The 22,824-nt window shown below is 43.5% G+C and overlaps 1 protein-coding gene across 5 annotated transcripts in view; it reads right to left on the bottom strand.

Moving 5' to 3' along the window:
* Nucleotides 1–22,824, bottom strand: part of Spin1 (spindlin 1) — a 50,822-nt gene that overhangs the window by 11,511 nt on the left and 16,487 nt on the right. For all 5 annotated transcript variants that reach the window (XM_035442969.1, XM_027409917.2, XM_027409919.2 and 2 more), the window contains exons 2-4: nucleotides 15,473–15,679; nucleotides 10,616–10,664; nucleotides 755–1,008 (exon numbers count right to left, since the gene is read on the bottom strand). In XM_035442969.1, the coding sequence (XP_035298860.1) occupies nucleotides 755–1,008; nucleotides 10,616–10,664; nucleotides 15,473–15,524 (355 nt within the window). In that variant the 5' untranslated portion in view covers nucleotides 15,525–15,679. The remainder of the gene's footprint in view (nucleotides 1–754; nucleotides 1,009–10,615; nucleotides 10,665–15,472; nucleotides 15,680–22,824) is intronic.

Genomic DNA, 22,824 nt, shown 5'->3' with positions numbered 1-22,824 from the left:
TAATTCTAGCCACAACCACCCCCATCCTGGCCTGAGCCTGAGGCAGGAGGATGGCAGTGAGCCTGAAGCCAGCCAAAATAAAGAGCACTGAACTACTTACTAACCATAGCAGACACATAATATCTTGCTCACCTGAACCATCATCTGGACTCCTTCCTCTGTTCAAAGGGCTTTCCTTACAACTATAATATGATGAACTAGACAACCCAAAACTCTAAAGAACACAGGTCCCCCTTGATGACATACAGCCAGGGTGTTGACAAGGCTTGCTCCTGACCTATTAATATTCCAGTGGGAACCTTGTCCTGGAAAGCAGACACAGACTGACATCCTGGGTCAGAAGATGCATCTCACCATGTGACACAACTGAAGCACGTGTTCCAGCTCTACGATACCAGTAAGACTCTAATATCACAGTTTTCTACTTCCAAAACGTCCTCTCATCCTGAGTGCTTCCCCTGGGAGAAACAACCTGTAACTTGCTGCGCGTCAAGTCAACATGCTATGTCAGTGAGCCATGCCAGTCATGACAGCAATGGGCAACTGAAGGCTGGAAACCTCTAGGTCAAAGATCTACCTTTATAATCTTCATGAGGCACTGAACTATAGTTTCAGAACACCTTCTCTGGGTCAGTTTTTGTGTCAATAAGTGGTAAATGTTTATCAGAGGTGTTGAGGTCTGACGTAAGAACACTAATGAGAATCAAAAAGCATTCGATGACCACTTTTTAAAATAATAAGTTTAAAAACTTACCAACTCTATCAGGAAGGACTTCAAGTGCAGAAACTCTTTCATCTTTATTAAGTTCTAGTCCATAAACACAGTCAAATCCATCATACTTTATAAGATACAGGGAAGGATTCACAGGCACCTGGTCCAGGACAGTCCCCTTCCACTGGGTGACAGGGCCGTTGCCCTCTCTCCACCCATGCTGAATCCTGCAGCCTACGATGTTCCGACGGGGCTGGGACACAGGCTTGCTTGGTCCCACACTGGTCCGATGTTTTCTGTATTCACACATACAATGTATTATTCTCACAAGTATGCATATCTGTACCCAATACAGCCACTAGCTTGCATGTTCTCCATTACCCATGACCCTAAGGCATGGACAAACACCTACTGATGAACATGAATAACCGCCAGTTTTTGGCCAGCTGGGGCTGCAGAGCAAAATCTGCTTTAAAAGCAAAGAGCTAGCTGGGCGGTGTTGGTGCATGCCTTTAGTCCCAGCACTTGGGAGGCAGCAGCAGGCGGATCTCTGTGAGTTCCAGACCAGCCTGGTCTACAAGAGCAAGTTCCAGGACAGCCTCCAAAGCTACACCGGGAAACCCTGTCTCGAAAAAACAAAAACCAACTTTTGCAAAGAGCTAAAGAGATGCCTCAGTAGGTAAGATGCCTCATCTGCTAATCTTGTAGATGATCCAAGTTTGGTTTCCAGCACCCATGTGATCTCTGTAAATGCCTGAATTTAGTCCCAATGCCCTCTTCTGGCCTCCTCAGGCATCAGGCACACATGTAGTACATATACACATTCATGATGGAGGCACTCACAAACACAAAATTTAAAAAAACCTTAACATTTTACTCCTCTTTATGCCCTGGTAACCTTGACATAAACTAACCTTAACTGAGTTGGACTGTATGTGTGCATGCAATAGAGTTCCCTCAGAAACATGATTTCCTCACACTTGACTAACTCACAAGCATATAGTTTGACAAATAGTAATGTAAATATTGTAACATCATCAAATGTCAAACCAGTGGATTAGACATTTACATAAGATGGTAATACTCTGGCTATGTTTGTGTGCACACACATGCACATTCAAGAATATGTGTTCTTGTTGAGCTACAAGTTGCTATCAAGTGTCTTCCTCTACTGCTTTCTCCACCTTATTTTCCAAAACAGAATCTCTCACTGAATCTAGAACTTGCCATTTAGGCTAGACTGGCTGGCCAATGAGTTCCCAGGATCCACCTATCTCTGCCCTGCCAGCAAACTACTGGGATTACAGACACATCCCCCATCAGGTGACCCAAACTTAACTCCTCCTGCTTACTCAGAAAGCACTTTACATTCTCAGCGCCCATCCTGGTTCCTGATATGGGGGATGGGAGGGGTCATTTCACTTTGGAATATAAAGACAAACCATAAAACCTGGCTTGGATGCAACCTGGGTGAAACCAACTTGACAGATGCTGTGTGCCAAGAACAAAACAGGGCTAAGTATACATCGCATTTCATAATTTCTTAAAAATGATTGTAGTTACAATAGCTAAAGCTTTAATTTTAAATATAAATACAAAGACATTTATTGTTTACATGCACTTAGCCTTGAAACAATGGTCTCTTGCAAACATGAGGAAGGATATCTTCAGAGCCAGTAAGCACTAAGCTCTACGAGAGGGAACACAAAGCTGATGCAAAGCAATGGACTAGGAAAGGGAGCGAGGCTAAGTGCAGAACCTCTAAGCCAGACCCCCGACACACACACTCTCCCCACCCATCTTCTGCCCTCAGAACCTCCTGAGGGAGAGCCACATCCCCAGGCCACTCGAGTACAAAAGCCTAACTAAGCAGGCATAACTAGACTCGAGAAATAAAGCCCAGAGGCAAACAGGAAGGTAGTAGACACAGGTGGCTAAAGGATTCTTGTTTTTAAATATGACACAGGAGCAGAGCTAAGGAAGCCTGGGAACTCTGAGGTTACCTCCTCAGCAGCCCTGGGATCCTGCTGGACAATATACAAAAGTAGCTTAAAGAGGGAAGAAACAAATGCTCCTGTGATTGAGTTTTGACAGGCAGTAGAGGCTGGCCAGGAAAATATCAGATGAAACTGTTACCAGCACTAAGCAAATAACAGAAGCCAGGTAAGAGAAGCTGTTCAGTTGACTGTGCTGAGGGGAACCTAGATTAGATGCCTGTTTCTGGGTGTTGTCTGAGAATGTTCTGGAAAGAGATCAGTATTTGAACTGCTGGGCTGAGGGAAAAGGGTGTGTCCTCAGCAATGCAAACAGGCTTCACTCAATCTGCTGAGGGCCTGAATACAACAGAAGGCAGGAGCAGGATGCCACCTTTTTATTTCTGCCTGTGGGCCCAAGCAGGAACATGGTTTTCTCCAGCTCCTGGACTAGATCTTCCACCAGTGGCTCCTAGTTCTCTGACTTTCCATCAGAACTGTACCATCAGCTCACAGACTGCAAGTTGAGTGGACTTCCTTGCCTCAATATGCATGACTCAACTTCTCAGACTGTATGTTCTTCTATCTCCTATCTGTTCTCTTGCTCCAGAGAATCCTGGTGGAGGATCATGTATCACAGAACAGAAAACCTGAGAGAATCGGTTCTCTCCTTCCACCATGTAGGTCCTGGGGACAGAGCTCAAATCATCAGAGTTAGCAACAAGTGCCACCCAGCTCACCTGTTCTTTTCATTTTTTTTGGAAGCAGGGTCTCACTATTCAATAGCCCAGGCTGGCTTTGAACTCACAGTGATGCTTGTGCTTCAGAGTCCAAGTGTTGGAAGTACAGGTGTGCAGTACAACACTATAGTCATTTGAATGAGAGTGGCCCCATAAACACATATATCTGAATGCCTGGGTCCCAGTGGCTCACTTAGGAAGGATTAGGAGGTATGGTCTGGTTGGAGGAGAGGGGCCACTAGGGTTGGGCTTTGAGGTTTCAAAAGCTCATGCCACACCCAGTCTCACTCTGTCTGTGTCTTAGACATATGGGTAAGATGTCAGCTCTCAGCTACCAGTGCACCTGTCTGCCACTGCCCTACCCAGCAGGCTTACCTACCTGCCACAACACTGCCCACTGTGATAACTATGGACCAACTCTCTGAAACTGCAAGCAAGTCCTCGAATAAATGCTTTCATTTTAAGTTGCCTTCCCAATGGTGCCTCTTCACAGCAACAGAACAATAACATGTTCAGTTCAGGGTACCATTTTTTATCTGTTTACAGAACAGAGATAACCCTTCTGTACCAGTAAGGCACCACCTGCCAAAGCCTCACCATACAGAACAGTAATACCTCAGGGAGTGCACCTCTAAAGCATTACTGAAGGAAAAGGTCCAGCTATACGTCTTACAGACCAAATAATTCAGATTTACCACTGCACTGAAGTAACTACACAGCTATTAAAATTACAGGAAAAGAGGGCTGGGATGCAACTCACTCCTGGAGGACTTACCGAGCATACCCAAGCCACAGTTTTGATTACCAATCCCATGAAGGAAAAGAAATCTAAATAAATATGAGTTTAAAGGTGTTTTTTCACCATTTGCTTGAAATATCTATTTTTTTTCTTTTTCTTTTTAATTTAAAGATGTTTTAAAAACACGAATGTAAGCCAGGTAACTCCCTGGTATGTAAGCCCTGGTAACTCCAGGGTCTCTCTAAGGAGGGCGGAGATGTATGCAGGTGTCTCGCAGGCCTTGTTTGAGGGTCCTGCATCTCTGTGCTTTGTCAACTATATAATGACCCCGACAAAGCAGCAACAAGAAGGGATCCAAGAGGGTATAATGTACTGTTCCAAGAACTGAGCACGATTTAGTCATCGCTTTGCTCACAAGTAAACAGTGGAAAAGAGGCTATCAATTTGAGAGGGGGTCAGAGGTGATAGAATGGAGTGGACACATAAGGAAGGGGCTGGAAGAAGAAAGGAAAAGGGGAAGTGATAGCACTATACTTTAATTACAACTACATTGTATAAAATCCTCAAGCAATTCATAAAAATGTTGTTTTAAAAGGGAAAGACATCCAGGCGGTGGTGGTGCACACCTTTAACCCCAGTATTTGGGAGGCGGAAGCAGGTGGATCTCTCAGTTGGAGGTACAGCCACACACACTGTTACACAAACAAAACAGAGAAAAGAAAAAAAGGGAAAGAAAACAGAACTCCAAGTTTGGTGTGTAGGGAAGTAAGGGTGGAAGATGGGGCTCTGGGAGGGATGAAGATGATTAAAACACACTGTACAAAACTCTCAACGAATTAATAAAAATTAATCATCTACAAGTGAACACTGAGGTTTTCAGCTCTATAACTGCTCCAGAATTGAGTGAAATAAGAGATGACTCAGTGGGTATGGAGCCTCCTGAACAAGCAGGAGGAGAAGGTGAGAAGTAGAGCTCTGATTCCCGGCACTCGCATCCTGGAGCAAGCTGCCGAGACTAACTGACTTGGCAAGTTCTGGGTCCAAAAGAAGAACTCTCTCAATATATAATACAAATCACCCGATGTCAACCTCTGGCCTCTACACGCACACACACACACACACACACACATAAGTACACACACAAGTACACACACACATACACAAAATGCTGAAGGACTGACTCAGGAAATATTCGCTCTTATTATTAAAGAAAATTCATTCCTCTCAATATTAGAATCAAGTGACAGAGAAACAGGGAAGCTTTCTACAAAGCTCTTAAGGAAGAAACTTTTGGGGCAAGAGTATCTTTCCAGTGAGACAGTGTAGTGACATAAAGGGGGAAGGAAATAATGGAACAGGTAGCATTAAATGAGACAGGGGATGGAAGGGCGAGATAAAGAATGTGGGCGGGGACGATTAACATTAAAGCCCTTTAGAAAACATTTATCTTACGTGTCTGTGTGTGTGCATGAATCCTCGGGGATCAGAAGAGGCAGTCAGACTCCCCAGGAACTGCAGTTAGAAGCGGTTGGTCCTAAGCTGTCGTGTGGATGCTAGGAGCTAAACCCCGTTTTCCTGCAAGAGCATTTAGTGCTCTCAATTGCTGAGCCATCTTTCCAGCCCCCAAACCAAAACAACAAAAACAAACAACAACAAACACAACTAGGAGTAACTAACCCAGCAGGTGAAAGACCTCTCTACAGTGGAGGCTTTACAGAACCAAAGAAAGAGGACACTAGAGGGAGGAAAGACCTTCAGTGTTCATGAACTGACAAGAATCACACTGTGAAAACAAAAGCTGCCCACAAACTCTGCACTCCCCATTAAAATCCCAGTGACATTCCTTACAAAAATTGGAGAAGCAATCCCCAAACTGGTATGGAAGCAACAATGACCCCAAACAGACAGAGCAATACCACCTAAGCAAAATAGTAAACATCACACTCTGTTTCACGTGTGGTTGCTAGATTTTAAGTTTTGCATCTCTAAGGGAGGACAGCTAATGCTAGAAAGTAGACAGTAAAGAGGGGCAAAGAAAGATTTCCAGAGCAGACTGGGGACAAGAAAAAAAAAAAAAAAAAACATGCATAAAAGCTAAAGGAAGGGTTTGAGGGGAATAGAGTAAGGAAGGGAAGACAAGAATCCACAAAACGAAGTATGTACGGAAAGCCCACAATGAAACCCATTACTAATTCTAAAAGGAAAATAAAAAACAGAAGTCCAATTCTGGAAGCCAATACTAATACACCACATGTGTGTTCAATAAGCCTGTCAGTTATCAAAGTGCCACCATTAGTCAGTAGGTCACGCAAGGATTAATTACTGGTGATTCTTTACAGTACAGTTGGTACTGTTATATCAAAGCAATTCTTCTTCTTTGGATTCTACAAAATTTAGAAGAAAACAGTTAAATAAAAATCTTGGTTTTTTTGCAAGTTGTATCTTAACAATTAGAAACTTGCTTCGCTGGCAGTTGTTATTTTACAAAATTTCTAAGTGATGGTGTCATTTCCTGGTGTAAAATGACAACATAAAAACAAGATGAAACAGAACAGTATCTTCATGAAAGTCACCATCAGTTCACCTACACACCATGGAAACACCACAGTGCATTAAGAGTTACATGTTCTGACAGACTTAAGACCACTAAATTAACACTGTGGTCCTCTTGGATGCCTGTCCAGCCTGAGCAATTATGATCAAATAACCCATTTTCAAGATGAGGTAAGAAAGCAAGAAGTTCAGTGGATGGGGTGTGGTAGTTAGCCCACTTCTAGACCTAGCTCCATTGCTGGTTAGTTGTCAAGCCTCAGGTAAGTTTCTTAATCTCTCTGGACATCAATTTTCACATCTGTAATAGGAGCTCCTGGGTGCAACTTGACAAGGGTACCATGAAAACAGCGTGAGAACACCCCAGAGACCAACAAGGAGGGCAGTGAGTGGCACTCTCCATTGGTGACTGCTATGTCTGTCCAAAAGATCTCACTGAACCCGGAACTCAGGAAACTCAGTGAGGTGACTGAGCAGGGATCTCCAGGGTCTACCTATTTCAGCACTCCCATCACTACTCACAGATATGCACAGTCGCTGACGTTTTACAAGAGTGCTGAAGTTAAATTAGGGTCCTATGTTTGCTTGCAAGGCAGACTTTGCAGTCTGTTAATCCCCAGCATTTACTCCTGAAAAGCAAATTAGTGGACTGGGAGTGGTGGCACACGCCTTTAATCCCAGCAATTGGGAGGCAGAGGCAGAAGGAGCTCTGTGAGTTAGGCCAGCCTGATCTACATGAGTTCCAGGCTAGCTAGGGATGCACACGGGTGGGACTTTGTTGTCTTTGAAAAAACAAAACAACAAAATGCCCAAATAAATTAGTAAAACACATTAACACTCCTCTTTTCAAGACAGGACCTTGAAATTGAGACCGAGGGAGAGTTAATATCTAAAACTAAAAACAACAAACCACTGTACTAAGTTCACACAGATGCTTGCCCAACTGCATTTTCACTCAAGAAATATTTTAATGCAGTAGCATCCCAAACAGCTTTCATGGAACAAAACCCAAAAAGACTTGTCTTGAAGACAGTCTCCCAAGCCCAGCAGGTACTCAGCCTACGGCAAGACGATGTCCACTTAAAACAAAATTAACAACATGGCTAGCCCTTGCCTAGCCTGTTAAGGCTCTGGATTAGACCTCTGACAAGGACCGTTATCAAAACAAACACATGCCATTTCCTCTGTGGTGTGCTAACTCCTGAATCCTCCTAGCACCTTGGAGGGACAGGTGTATGCTGACTGCAGCTCAGCATCTAATTGTTAAGGCTCACCCTGAGCCTCCCGAATACTGTGGGTAACAACAGGACAGGCACTGTTGAGGATGGATGAGTGGAGGAGCTGAGGTTCTGTTTTGTATTTGGCTTTCTTTAGGAAAAAAAAAAATCTGTGGTAGGATGAAACCTATGTTGAAAAGCTGAAAACAAAACAAAAAGAAAGAAAAGAAAAGCTGAAAACTCACTGATCTGGTCCAACACTGGATTTCAGACATGGGCAAGTCGAATCTAGAACACAAAGGAATCTGCAAAGCTCTCTGCCCCTGCTCACTCCATTCAAGACCATTCAAGCCATGAACAGCCAGCACCCGACAAGGGAACTTTGGGTTTGTTTTTCCTCAGCCCTCTGTCCACCTTCAAGTTTGCAGTGAAAACTTTTTCATCTCACCTTCTGGGGTACAGCAATGAACACAAGGCTTCTGACCTTAAACAAGCATGTAAAAGCAACAGATGGAGTACCCGACAATGTGGAGCAAACAGCATGAGCTCTTCTGGTTGGTATGCCTATGAACCCTCAACTGCTGGGGATTTTTTAAATCTGTTTTTTGAAAATTCATACATGCCTACCATGTATCTCAATCAATTTTATTGACAGCTTTAAGTAGCTGGTGTTTACTTCTTGTGCCTGAAAGCCTAAAACCCACCAGACAATGCTCAGCATTACTCAGGAAAGGGAACAAGAAATCCCTTGAACAAAATGCATGCATAACACAACTATGGGATCAAAAATACGTAACTGAACTTCCCTTTGCGCTGCCAGCTCACAAATAATGACAAAGACTTATTAATTACGAAAGCTTGGCCTTTAGCATAGGCCTGTCTCAACTAGCTCTTATAACGTAAATTAACTCATTTATATTCATCTACATTCTGCCACATGGGTCTAACTCCTGTTTCCTCTCACTCTGGCTGGCAATTCCACCCTTTTCCCAGCTCCCTCTCTGTTCCCAGAAGTCCTGCCTAACCTCTTTCTAGCTATTGGCTATTCAGTTCTTTATTAAACCAATCACAACAACATATCTTCATACTGTGTACAAATATCCCAACAAAAAAATGTCTAACTTCTTAAGTCAATGAAATTTTAACCAATGGTAAATATTTAAAATTAGGGGTTTTTGTTGTTGTTTTGTTCTGCTTTGTTTGAGCCAGGGTTTTTCTCTGTGTAGCAGCTCTGACTGTCCTGGAATTCTCTTTGTAGATCAGGTTGGTCTTGAACTCACACAGATCCGCCTGCCTCTGCTTCCCTAGTGCTGGAATTAAAGGTGTGTGCCGCTGCCACCGCCGCCGCCGCCACCACCGGGTAAAAATAGGTTTTTAAAAGGGGGTGGGGTGCTAAAAGGCTGCACCTTAATATTCTTAACTTCCTTTAGGTGGCAAAATCTATTCTGAATGAACTGCTTTGGTCTTACAAAGGAGGTATTTCATTTGCCCCCTACCCAGTGTCTAGTATTTGTAGTTTGTATTTCTGCCTTATTGATATCCTCTATTTGAGGCACAAGACAACTTACGTTGATGCCACACTAATGAGTAGAGACAACACATACATGATCACATAACTGGATACAGCAAAAACAGGAAGACGATGAGACAAGGTAAGGTTTACTCTGTTCTCAGGGAACAGCACACTTACCTAATTTTCAAAATTTTGTTTTCTAGCTCATTTCTTCAGTTGAGTATTATATTTACATTACGTACTCATCTGAATGAGAGGTAAGTGTGGTTTAATCGTCAACCATTACTGAGAGAAATCCTGTTTTACCTTCCATGAGCAAGAGACCTCCTATTCTCTTCAGCTCCACTAAGGCGTTGAAGGAACTCAAATATCCACTGTGAATCACTTGGGAATAACGGGTGCAGGGTGCAGGGAGGAAGAGGAGGAGAAGGAAAAGGAGGAGGAGGAGGAGGAGGAGGAAGAAGAGGAGGAGGAGGACCTTCATTGGCAACTTACATCCCCTACATTCTTAAGTCATTGTTAGTGTTGTATCCATGACACAGGAGTACAGTCACCACTGCATGGCACTACAGGACTAGAATATATGTGTCACTTTAAATAAATGACTACTACCAGGCCTGGTGACACATGCTTGCACACATGTAATCACAGCAGTTTGGAGGCTGGGTCAGAAGAATTACAAGTTTTAGGCCTGCTCAGATAATGAAGGGAGACAATGTTTTCTAATTCTATTTTAAATGGGTACACTTTGTATATATTACAGGTTAAAAGAGGAGCCTGGGGGCTAGATAGGTGGACCCTAGCAACAGACATCTCTGTTCAGCTCCTGGGCTAACAGCAGATCAACACCTGGAGAGGTTCAAGTTTTAACATGTGCTTCCTACATACAGACACACACGCACAAGCATGCACGCACGCACGCACGCATACACACACTCACAGAGTTATTTCCTGACATTCAGTTGGCTCCCATTAAGACAGAAGATAGCCATGACAGAAAGGCTTTTGACAGTTGAAGTGCACACCTGACACACATCACCCAAATCCAGGAGAGGGACTGGACGGGTGACCACACACAATTACTAGGCACTGAGTGGAGGTGAGCTAAGAAACTCCATCTTAAGAGCAAGTCCTGAAGCTAGTGATCTAAAAACAGGTGAGCATTGCTTACTTGTGAGATGTCCTCTTCTTCATCATGTTTGCAGACACTCCAGCATGGCCTACAAGAGAGGCAAGTTACAGTCAGCAAAAAGTGAACTAAAAGCAAACCCTGACTTCATAAAGCCTGGAATAGGTCATTAACCACCAACATGTTAGAGCCAAGTGCTTATTTAACTTCTGAAAAGGAAATACGTACAGACAAAATGACAGACCCAGTGGTTCTATGCTTCCAAATCAGCCATAAAAGTAAAACCAGTTACACAGTGGCATGCCTGACCATAAAGCAGCAAATAAATAGTACAGAACTCGACTTGTCTTCCCCTTCGTAATCTAGGAAACATAGGGACAATCTGGTTTGAGACACCAGGAAGCAAAGGCCTATAGGAGCTAACAGCCAACCAACACGAGACAGTCACCACTGACCCTGAGTTCATTCTGAAAACCATTTTTGGATAATGATATTTGAAGGGAGCAGAACCTTGCCAGGTGGAGTGTCACACTGGAGTTAGAGAGGACTAGGACTGCCTGTCGTTAGCATGTAGCAATACAATGTATACAGGGAGAACTCCAAACCTCAGTAAGCTGGGGTCAGAAAGGGTCCACACTCGGGCTAAACTGGAATGTGAACGTGAGTGAACTCTGAGAAATCACACATCAGTAAAACTGTTCAAATTCCATCTAGCCACTTCTTGGACTAGTGAGGCAATCAGAAACAAAACAAAATATAAAAAAAAAAAAAAACCAAACAAACAAAAAACCCAAAAGACTCCTCAAGACATCCACAGCAGCCAACATAAGACAGAATACCAAAACTCCACACCTGCGTTAAAGATTTTAAAATGCTCAACTACTTCTCTTAAAAATTATTAGACAAGAAAGGTCTAAGTATCTAACTCAAGGCCTTCTGTTTGGCTGCACATACGCACCCACACAGAAAAAGTAATCCAGCTTTGTGTCACATGTCAGAATGGGGGGAGGGGAGTACAGACCAGACAGACACCAATAACCAAGTAGGTTATAATCAAAATGTTTAGCATGTAAGAACATTAAAAGGTAAATACATTCAACTAATCCCTAGACTCGGGAAATTAAAAAAAAAAAAAAGAGTAAGTCGTGCCCACTGAAGACCCATGGGGGTGAATAGTAGTAGGCTATATAGATCAGTAAGGCCAGTCCACAGCAACACAAACTCCCAAAACCTACACAAAGAAATAAATGAGAATGAAACCAGCCCTAGAGACCCAGAGACCAACACCCACAGGAAACTAGACTGCAATAAAGAGAAGAGGAGCAGAGGACAACAATGGCCAAGTGAGAAAACTCGTGAGCACAGGCTGGTGAGCAAGCAGAAAGGCAGCCTGCACAGTACTGCCTAAACTAGCTTCTGAAAACCACTGGTAATATTTTCACAAATGCAAAACAAACAAAACAACTTCTAAACACATAGATACAGGGAAATCAAGATCTGTTGTAAAAGACAACTTGAACCAGAAGACAGTGATTCAGTCCTTAACCCACTTATCGACAGCCCAAGACAAGGACTAAGACAGACAGACTTCAGGACAAATGATATCACCATGGACCACAAAAGACACTTCAAAATGGTGTGGTTAATTAATCAAAAAGCCACAATAACCTAACATAGACACAGACCTAATTACAGAATATTGAAATCCAAGGAAACAGGGGGAAATCACATACAAATCATGCACTTATTAAACTCTATTCTCTTAGCAACTGGTGTTAACAGGTAGGTAGAAAACCAGGAAGGACAGACACCTGAGCACCACAACAGACAGTTTAAAACCCATGTCAAAACGTATTTCCTCTGGACTCCAGAGTGACACACTCACCCAGATGCTCTAGTCATATGCTGAGTCATAACACGAGTCTAATTATATACTTTAAGATATCCTGAAATCATACAAAATGTATTTGCTTACCAGGTCAGCACTAAACTGGGCATAAAAACAAAAAAACCAGATGGAAGGCTTCTTCACTATGTGCAAACTCCCTTCCTGTCCTTATATTAAGTAGTGTCTGTACAGCTCTCAATCAGAGACAGAGATAGCATATTGGGGACCCCCTGAGGGAAGAACAAAGATAACAAGAAAGGAAGTGTGTAATAGCCAAAGTCAGCCAGCAGTGGGAGCACCCATCCCTGACGTGCCTCTAGACACTGACGAGGTGCAAAGCAAGGTACACTAGAACTATATATAATGTACCAGGTGTTTCCACCCTTTCTCCCATCCCATAGTATCCCACTCCTCACAACCCACCCCACCCCTCATGATCCTACTCTGGACACACAGCATGCTGGCATCTAGAAACAGATACCTCAAAAGCTACAACAGCAAGGCCACCGTCTCTGACCCTTGAAGTAAAACTTATCTGTAGCAGGCTTTCTTGGACCGCCAGCCCCAAATCATAACACGGAGACTTATTAATTATGAATGGTTGGCCTTAGCTTAGGCTTGTTTCTAGCTAGCTTTTCTTTTTTTTAACTTAAATTAACCCATTTCTAATTAAACTATGTGCTGCCCCAAGGCTTGTTTACACCTCATCTACATGCTGTCCATTCTGCTTTCCTGCTTTCTCTGTCAGTCTGCCTGGCCCCCTTCTCTCTACCTATCCCTCCTCTGCCTAGCTCTTGGCCGTTCAGCTTTTTACTAGACCAATCAGGTGCCTTAGTCAGGCAAGGAGAAACAGCAACACATCTTTACATGATTAAACAAATGAAGCATTAACAAAAGCAACACACCCTTACACAGTTCAACAATTATTCTGCAACAAACAAATCTTTACTTGGCTAAACAAATACTCTATTTCAGAACACTTCACTGTACACCATGTATCATGTCAGTGTTGACTTTTTCACTGAGAACATACTACTTCACTGGGTAAGAAAAGGTAAGTAAACATTATGCCAAAATAACTGTGAGACTAAGGCGCTGCAGACAAGCAACATGGGCTTCTTTTAATTGAACACTCTGTACCCTGAGATGATCTGAGAAATCAGAGGTGACGTGGAACTGCAGTCAAGGACTGATGAGACAGAGGCTATACAAGGAGTCCCAAAGCTCCTGTAAATTAAATTGTAACCAAGACAATCTCCAGTTTCTGGCCCAGCTTATAAAGATTTAAGTTCTCCTCTGCCTGTCTTTATCATAAGCAAAACACTAAAAATCTCAACATTGCTTCTTAGACTGAGCAGAGAATCAAAGTTACAAGACGGAAACCACTCATAAATTAGGAAGAAAGAGACAGCCAGGATGGCACCTAGGCAGTCAGACCTCATCAAGGAAGCCATGCAGGAGGAACTTCAGCTGGTGCTGCTGGAGTTATTAAAGCCCAGTCAGACACCAGGATTGAGGCATACTCTTCCAGGGGCCTACACTTTAGCTTACCTCTAAAGGCTGATAATGTGGACAAGCTGTCCTGTGCCCCTAGGGCGGGGTGGTGGAGAGCCATGACATTCATGCCCAAGAGGCTGAGCCAATCGCTCAACCAGAGAATGAGTTAATGGAAAGATCGAGCAACACACAGAACCAAACAGGCAGGAGAGGTGCTGTAATCATTTAAAACAAAGAAAGAAGCCAAGCACGGATGCACACCTATAGTCCCAGAAGTGGGGAGCAGGAGCAGGAGGGCCACATATAAGATCAAGGCCAGCACAGTCCACAGGGCAAGTTCAAAGCTACCCATGGTGAGATCTGGACTTCTTTTAATTGAACACTCTGCACCCTGGCTATGGTGCCTGTAGGCAAGAGAACCAAAGACATAGGGCCAACCTGGGCAACAAGCTCTGAAACATTAACAACATTAATAACCTCACTTAAACTTTATCACACTTTTCCCAATGTTCAAGTGCCTAGAAGGTTTTTATTTATCTGCATAGCATGTTGGCAAATGCCTTTTTATCTTAACACTGGGGTCCCAGGCAGGAGGATCAACATGTTCAAGATCCTGTGGCCACAAAAAAAAAAAAAAAAAGAAAGAAAAAAATAAGACAGGCTGACTCATTTAATAAAACATTCTGTAAGGTTATTTTGTTGTTGTTGTTTGAGGAGAGGGTTTTAAAAATCAACACTTTTAAGCTGGGCAGTGGTGGCACAGGCCTTTAATCACAGCATTTGGGAGTCAAGAGACAGGCAGATCTCTGAGTTCGAGGCCAACCTGGTCTATAGAGAGAATTCCATCCAGGACTGCCATGGCTACACAGAGAAACCATGTCTTGAAACACCCACCCCCCTCCCCAATCTACACTTTTATTCTTGTTAGTTTTAGCCATGTACCACAAAAAAAAAAAAAAAAAAAAAAAAAAAAATCAGAATGGATTTCTGTTTCAGGGGAAGGATGCAGGCTTAGTTTTTGGTTTATTTTTGTTTCTGAGACAAGACTTCATGTAGCCCAAGCTGGCCTGGAACTTGCTATGTGACGGAGGGTGGACTTGAACCCTGGTCTTCCTGGCTCTATTGAAGAGAGCTGGAATTACAGACACACTAGGAAGGCCTCTTCCAGCTCAGAGGCACATCAATAAAACTGCTTCAAATAAACATTCTACAAACTGAGTAAAAACTACAAACCCCCTCCTTCTGTCTCAAAGCCACTCAACCACCTAAATCTCACTAAATCTAACATCTCAGCTTATTCAAGTAAAACTAAAGCCTTGATTTTATTATATTCTTAAACAGATACTTGAAATTCACTTGTCAAGTTCACCACTCATCTATAAACTGCCAGGTTATACAGAAACAGTATTCAGCACGGTGACTCCTGTTTCAAGAAAGAAAGCTCTTCTTTCACATGCAGCAAGGCACAAAGCACCAGGAAGGAGAAGAGCAACCGATCACACGGCAGTGCTTACCTGCATCAGCTCTGGACCGCTGGCCAGGTGTCTTCCCGAATGGGGTCTTCATTCATCTGTATTTATGTGAGCAGCACAGCTGCTAGACTAGGGTGAAAATCCAGTATTTTCAGATACGAAGTTTCCCACAGGTTAGTGTTCTTGTTAATCCACCATCCAGGTGTCTCTTTTACAAGTTCAGCAAAAACATTCGGAATCCCAAACACTCTGTAAAATGAACGAGAAGAAAACAAAATACCAGTGAGCCTCTAAGTGACAGAAAATGGAAGCACAATTCTCAGCTAAAAGGTACTGATCCCTGAAGCAATGATGTAGTTCCCAGCAGAGGCAAAGCATGGCAGTGTAAAGGGGAAGCCTGGACGGGTGCAGCCCCAGTGGGGAGAAGAGAGTATAAAGAGACTGGAGAGCCCTTTCCTGTTACAGCCTAAAGCACCTTGCTGCTAAGCACCAGGGCAGTGAACACTGGGATTTCAAGGAGCACAGCCTTTTTCCTGGGGGACGGGGGAACAGGGATGGGGGCAATGGTTCAGGTCACTCAGGGAAGGGAGATGCAGCTGGGGAAAAGAAGATGCTATAATTTTGCTTCTCTCCCTTTGTGCTCCCAACCTCTCACAACTCCCAGGGAAACTTTTCCACCCATGCAGATGCTAAATCCTTTCACAAAAACAGTACAATTTATATCAAATTTGGCTCCAGGAACTCTATACAGTTTAGATAGTAAAACATATCCAGATACATCTCAGACACTTTTCCAACTGCTACAGGGTCATAGTTATGTTAGCTGGTTACTTGTAACTGCTAAATAAACAATTCCAGAGATCTGTGTGTCACCCTTCCACAGTTTTCCCATCTTTCTGATTCAGTCTCTAGCTGAGATTACAAGGCGTGTTCATCACAACCCAGTAGTCTTCCCTGCTTGTTCAGTTCCCCCAGTCTTCCCCTGGCCCAGCTCCCTTTCTGCTGTGCTTCCAGATGAAGCACTAAACATGAAGATAACGCACACAAGCTTTTATGTCAACTTCATTCTCTCGAAACTTGAGCAGCATTCAGCACTGCTAGTCATAGCCTGGCAGGCAGGCTTGCCACGTGTAGTACAAAGAACTTCCCACCACCCCAAGTGACAGCTGCTCCGGGCCCCTTGCTACCTACTATAACCCAGATACACTGTCCTGAGCCCTCCAGGCTCAGCCCTGTCAGTGGGCCAACCAATTCCAATCTTCCTCTGCATGAATTTTACCACTAGAGTATCAATAGTGGTTCCCAACTTTGAAAGATAACCCCTAGGGTTGGAAGAGATGGCTATGCCCTTAAGAGATCTTGCTGTCCATACAGAAGAGCCTAAATTTAGTTCCCAGCACCCACACAGAACCCATAATTCCAAGGGACTTGACACCCTCTTCTGACTTTGGGCCCAGTTTTGGTGCACATACAGAAAGACAAAACACTCACTATACAAACTTTTTTTTTTTTTTCTTGTTTGAGACAGGGTCATATGTATAGCCAGTCCTGGTTGTATTCAAACTCAGAGACCCCATGCCTCTGCCTCACAAGGGCTGGAATTAAAGGTGTGCACCACCACACCTGCACACCTGGCTAAAAATAAATAAATAAATAGCTACTCATAACTCCAACCCTCTTCTCTGCTTTTATTTACAAAACAATGAAAAAATAAACTTGTATACGTATTAACGCACTCAAGAGCCTCATTTCTGATGTGAAATTTCGGTTACTAATGTTCTGAAGTGTATGTGTGTCCTTCGAACTAGGAGGCTTCAACTATCTTGGCAACATTTTCTGTTGCTATTTCAAGTTGAATTTAACTAACCTTTAAGAGAAACTGGGGAGTTGCCAACATGGGTTCTCTGCTTCCCCTTGTAATATGTGCATACACACCGCTTATGAACATGTGGCACACGAGTGCAGAGGTCCCAGGACAGCCTGGGGTGTCTGTCACCCTTTCCTTCCTGTCCTAGTCTCTGTGTACAGAGGTCCCAGGACAGCCTGGGGTGTTTCAGTTTGTCTGTTGTTCTTCACCTGTGCCTGACCCACAGGATTCCAGGGATTCTCCTTCCTCCACCTCTGTAAAACGGCTGGGTTAGAGATACTCACGCTGAGTCATTTCCCCATCTCTACAAGGGGACTTTTGGGGCAAAATAACGTGCAGTAAAGTTCCTAGAAAAAAGCCACACCTACTGCTGACTGACTAGAGCTTCACGATTGTGGAAAGGGCAGGGATGCTGCAGATCCACTCTCAGCCTGTCTTGACTCCCTTTATAAACCATTCACTGTCCACCTAAGCATCTGACCTAACATCCTTATGACTACCAGACAAAACCCTTCTCAGAACGTACACAAGGTCTTCATACAGCACCAGAAACCTTTAACAGACTCCACTTTGCTATAGCCTGCCTACCTGATATTCCCACCAAAATGTCTTGATTTATGATTTCGTTTTGTTCCCAAACTATAAAAATTCCATGAAATCATTTCCACACTGATTTGGAACATGGTGTTCAGAATAGCCTTAATCTCTATTCCCAAGCCAGCCATAAGAATTAACTCATACTCCCTTTGAGTTGTGTTTACTCTTAATAACAATGCAACATTTCTACACTCTTGAGTTACAATCAGTGAACACAGTCTAACTTCATCCCAACTCTTGTTTAAAACTATCAAAAAATGCATCAGGCTCCCTATGACACTGAGTGTGTCTGCTGAGCCCTGTTCTTGTCTGAGTGGATGACACAGTGCTTCAAAAAGCCAGGTGAAAAAGAGCATTTTGAAAATAAATTGCTCTTTGAGTGGAACTAACTAAATTCATTCAAGTTTTCTAAGGACATGTCATCTTTAAGTTGTTGTATTATATAGATAGTTCACAAATAAAAACTGAGGAAAAAGGTAAACAAATCTAGTCCTTTTTAGGACCACATACACTATACTGGTCCCCTCTCCTACCCCAGTGCTGCAGGAAACAGTCACCAAGTGAAACTTAGAAGCCACTGAAAGAGATGAGGGGGCTAGATAGCTAGCTCACTGGTTAAGAACACTACTTGCTCTTCCTGGATTAAACTCACAGCACCCACGTCACATACAGTTCACAGCCATCTGTAACTCCAGTTGCAGGGGATCTGACTCCTCTTCTGGCCTCCTCCAGCATGTGGTGCAAAGACAGGCAAAGCATAAGTAGAGTTCTTACAGGTTACCTGTTCACTCTCCCTACACACACACACACACACACACACACACACACACACACACACACACACACACACAGAAGGGGGGGGACAGACGGGGGGGAGGGGGCAGAGTCTTTATAATGGAAACTGGGCCTTCATTTCTGGGAGATCAAACAAACAATGATCCTTTCATAATGACCCCAAGTCCACTGCAAGATGCTAAAGCGATTTGTGAACACTCGCTGCACTGATGGTCACAACATGGCAAACACTACTCCATGTGCTTCATGTGAACTCTCATGCCCTCCACACAACACGCTGCGGACACCACACACCACTACAGCATTACTCTGCCAACTGAAAAGGCCATCGGAGTACAATAACCTTGTCAAGGTCACACACTAAATGCAGCACTGCTGCAATAAATGCTTTACTGCAAAGAAATAAAGAACTAAGCAGGCATGGTGGAGCATGCCTGTGACCCCAACACTGCAGGTCCTGACGCAGGACAAGGTGCCCTCAAGGCAAGCTTGGACTACACAGTGATGATATGGGTGGGGTGGCACACCAAAAAACAAATGACATGCATTGAACCTTGGAAGTTAAGAAACCGGTATTTCAATTGTTCGACACCAGGCATGATGTACTCAAGAGACTTGAGTATTAGGCCACTCTGGTCCAAATCAACAAGCATTAAAGGCCATGTGTGAAGAAGTGACAAGGAAAAGACTTCGGCCAGCTGCCGTCACCAACACTATTTATAAGAAGAAATTTGATAAAGTAAAATCTTAACACCAGGTGGTCTAGCGGAGAAGCATATAGGAGTACTAATGGCCAAAATCATCACATCAACTCAAGTTTGAGCTATCAACCAGTTGCATTAAATAATTAAAGGCTGTAAGGCCTTGGGATGGGGGCTGGTTCCCAGGATGGCAACTACCAGGACGAGAGGCTTAACACTTTCAACTTTTAACCCAAACCTCCAGAGAGGGAAAAGGGCTGGAGGCTGAGTCAGTCACCAATGCCCAACAATGTACTCAATCTTGCCTAGGTAATGAGGGCTGGCTAAAACTCAATAACCATTTCAGAGAATTTCCATGTAGGTGAGTACTTATTGGTATCTGAGGAAGGTATCCCAGGGGTCTTTGTAATAAACCTGAAATCTAGCAAACTATTAAACTTAGTAAGGTACAGCCTATGGGTTAGAAAGAAAGATGACAACCTAGATAACACAACTTGGCATGAAGAGTGTGACCCAGAGGATCTGACACTGCACCTCCATGTACACAGAGTGAGAACTGAGTCAATGAGTCAATGTCCACAGAGAACTCGTAGGCACGAAGAAAAAGCACACACTCAGTGACAGAAGCATTCTCTGCTGAGTGACAGAGGGGGAAAAAGCTTTTCTTTCTAACATGGTGGGAGGAACATACATTATCAGAAACATTTACATAACAAGGGGCATCTGCCTAAAAAACCTGAATACAAGACCTACCCGTCTTCAAATTGCTATGCTGTCTGCAATCTAAGGAAAGTTTCCAAACCTTTGATAAAGGAAGGTAAAGCTACAAGGAAGCAAATGAAATCTTGATGAGGCGTATACAGATTGGATCACTCAGATAATAATTTCAACTCTTTCTGTGCAGAAAATTTTGCTTTGACAGACAGTTCTGAGTTCCAAGCAAGTCAGGGATACAAAGGCCCTACCTTAAAAACAAAGCCAACACAGGCACTAGTAAGAAAACACATGCTGTTATTTTGCAAAATTGCAAAAGTCCGATGATAACCTGATGACCTTCTAATAGTGCTAGTGTTAACTCTGGTCAGAAGCTGCTTTTTGCAGTGGACTACAGTTACCACAGACATCTGTAACTGGTCAAAGTGCTGAGATTGAAAGAGTACCAAACGCTAAACCCTAAATAAGGACATCTTCATCACTCCCTCTGCAGCCGAAAGAATGTAAAAGCTGGAAGGGAGGAGTGTTACAGAGCGTTTCTAGGCATGGTACGGGTGTTTCACTCTTGAATTTAGCAGCTGTCTGCCTAAGACCTGCCCAAGACTGAGATGACCCGTTATGTCACAGAGGGGGAGGGACTCATGAGACTTAAGGAATGAGACCTAAGTATCCACAGGCAGTTAACATTAGGAGAAAATATCCTTAAGGTAACCTAACTCTAAATAAACCAGTGAGTTGTAAAAAAGACATGAAAAGTGGAAAGGGAACTGGTTGGGAAGAAGGGATGAGCAGAGAGGGAGAGACAAGAGGGTGACGGGATGAATAAGATGCCTCACATACAGGTATAAAAATGCCATAATGAAGCCCCACTGTGTATAATTAACATATGCTAATAACTTTAAATACGGGAAAACTCGGTAAAGGGGAGCAGCAAGATGGCTCAGTGTGTAAAGAAAGCCCTTGCCTTTCTAGCCTAATGAAGAAATTCAGTGGTGGAAGGTTGAGTACCCAGCCAAGTTTAGAACTGCCTTCAACAACACAGGGGCTATGTTTCAAAGCATGTAACTTTGTCTAAGAATTTTTTATTTTTTTTGAGACAGGGTTTCATGTAGCCCAGAATGCCTCTGAACTTTTGATCCTCCTGCCTCCCCCCCAACCCAGTGCTGAGATCACAGATATACAGCATACCTGGTTTTATAATGAGAAGGAAGCCAGGGCCTCATGCATGCTGTGTGCACACTACTAAGTGAGCTACATTCCATTATTCCTATCGTAGTGACTTTAAAAAATGGAACTGGCAGAATGGTTCAGTGGGTAAAGGCATGCGCTACACAAGCCTGACAATGTGATTTCGATCCAACCCCAAACCTGTCCTCACCTCCAAGTGGGCCTTTGACATGTGCCCGAACAGAATCTGGAGGGAGCACATAGAAACGTTTACCAGCTCACTTCCGTTTTCCAACGTACTTGAAACCTCCCACCAGAAAGACACGTTCTCTGGAGATGGAGTTCACAGGTCAGCTAAGTTCAGGTGCCAGTTTGGATGAGAATCCACCACTTTGGAGGATAGAAAAGTCAAGAACAAAAGGGGTCAATGGGTGAGTGGTTTTAGGTTCTGTAATTCTGAGAATGCAATTCAGAACCTTCTTGGGAATTAAATAACATTTACTAGAAATTCCAAGTGGGAATGTTCTGCCAGATGCTCCCTAAGGTTAAATAAGGCCTCTGTACATCAACTTCAAAGTTAACATGAATAGCCAAGGAAGGGGTAAAGCACCTCAGTGATACAGATCGTTTCCATGTGTAAAACCCTGGGTTTGATCCCCAGTACCAAAAGAGAGAGAGAGAGAGAGAGAGAGAGAGAGAGAGAGAGAGAGAGAGAGAGAGAGAGAAATGGTTCAATTATTTCAAGTTGCTGGAAAAAATGGCCACCATACATTTTTAAGTGGTAACCTAAGTTCTTCAAAGCCCAAAACACTCTTACAACTTAAGCAAAAATCATTAGGTCTAAAACCAAACACCAAATTTTAACAATGACGCTCTTATGCATGAACAAAAACCATAAGGAACATAAGGACCAGGAACCCAGACAGGAGACATTGCTGCACTCATTTTTTTTGCCCCCTTCTGAAATACAACCCTTCCTTAAGAAGACATGAGACGCTGCACCTGACTCTTAGAAGAAGTCACAGATTTTACCAACCCTCTCAGCAAATGTTGTAGACCTCAAAACACCTAAAACCCACCAACTATAACAGCTACCCACCTGCTACTCCAGACAAACTCGAACTCTGTGCCAGAAGCAGCAGGTGCCCAGACAATGACTACAACGCAACTGTGGGCCTGGTCTAGCTACCCTGTAGAAGCAGAACTAGTGGCTTACACACCAAAGCACATAGGTAGTCAGCCTTTGCGTAGATTCTCAAGAAGTACCCTCTCCATCCTGCAACTTCCAAGCACATGACTGTCTCAGAGTCAAGGTGAGCTCTCAGCTAACTAGATGATCATGACTGGGAAGCAAAGCTGGGACACCAGAAAGACCAACCAAGGGATTAGAGAGGCTGGAGCGCTGAACCCTAGATAGCAGCCAAGCATCCAGGGAAAGCAGTATTCAACCCACCAAGATAACACATGAACCATCAACAACCTGGACACACAGGCTCACGTGAGCTTTGCTGACTGGCAGCTCTGCACGACGTTAAGTAGAGCTGTGCTAGGAG

The sequence above is a fragment of the Cricetulus griseus genome, chromosome 3 (assembly GCF_003668045.3).
Source record: "Cricetulus griseus strain 17A/GY chromosome 3, alternate assembly CriGri-PICRH-1.0, whole genome shotgun sequence".
In the NCBI taxonomy this organism is placed as follows: Eukaryota; Metazoa; Chordata; class Mammalia; order Rodentia; family Cricetidae; genus Cricetulus; species Cricetulus griseus.
This window is presented reverse-complemented; position numbering and strand designations above follow the sequence as displayed.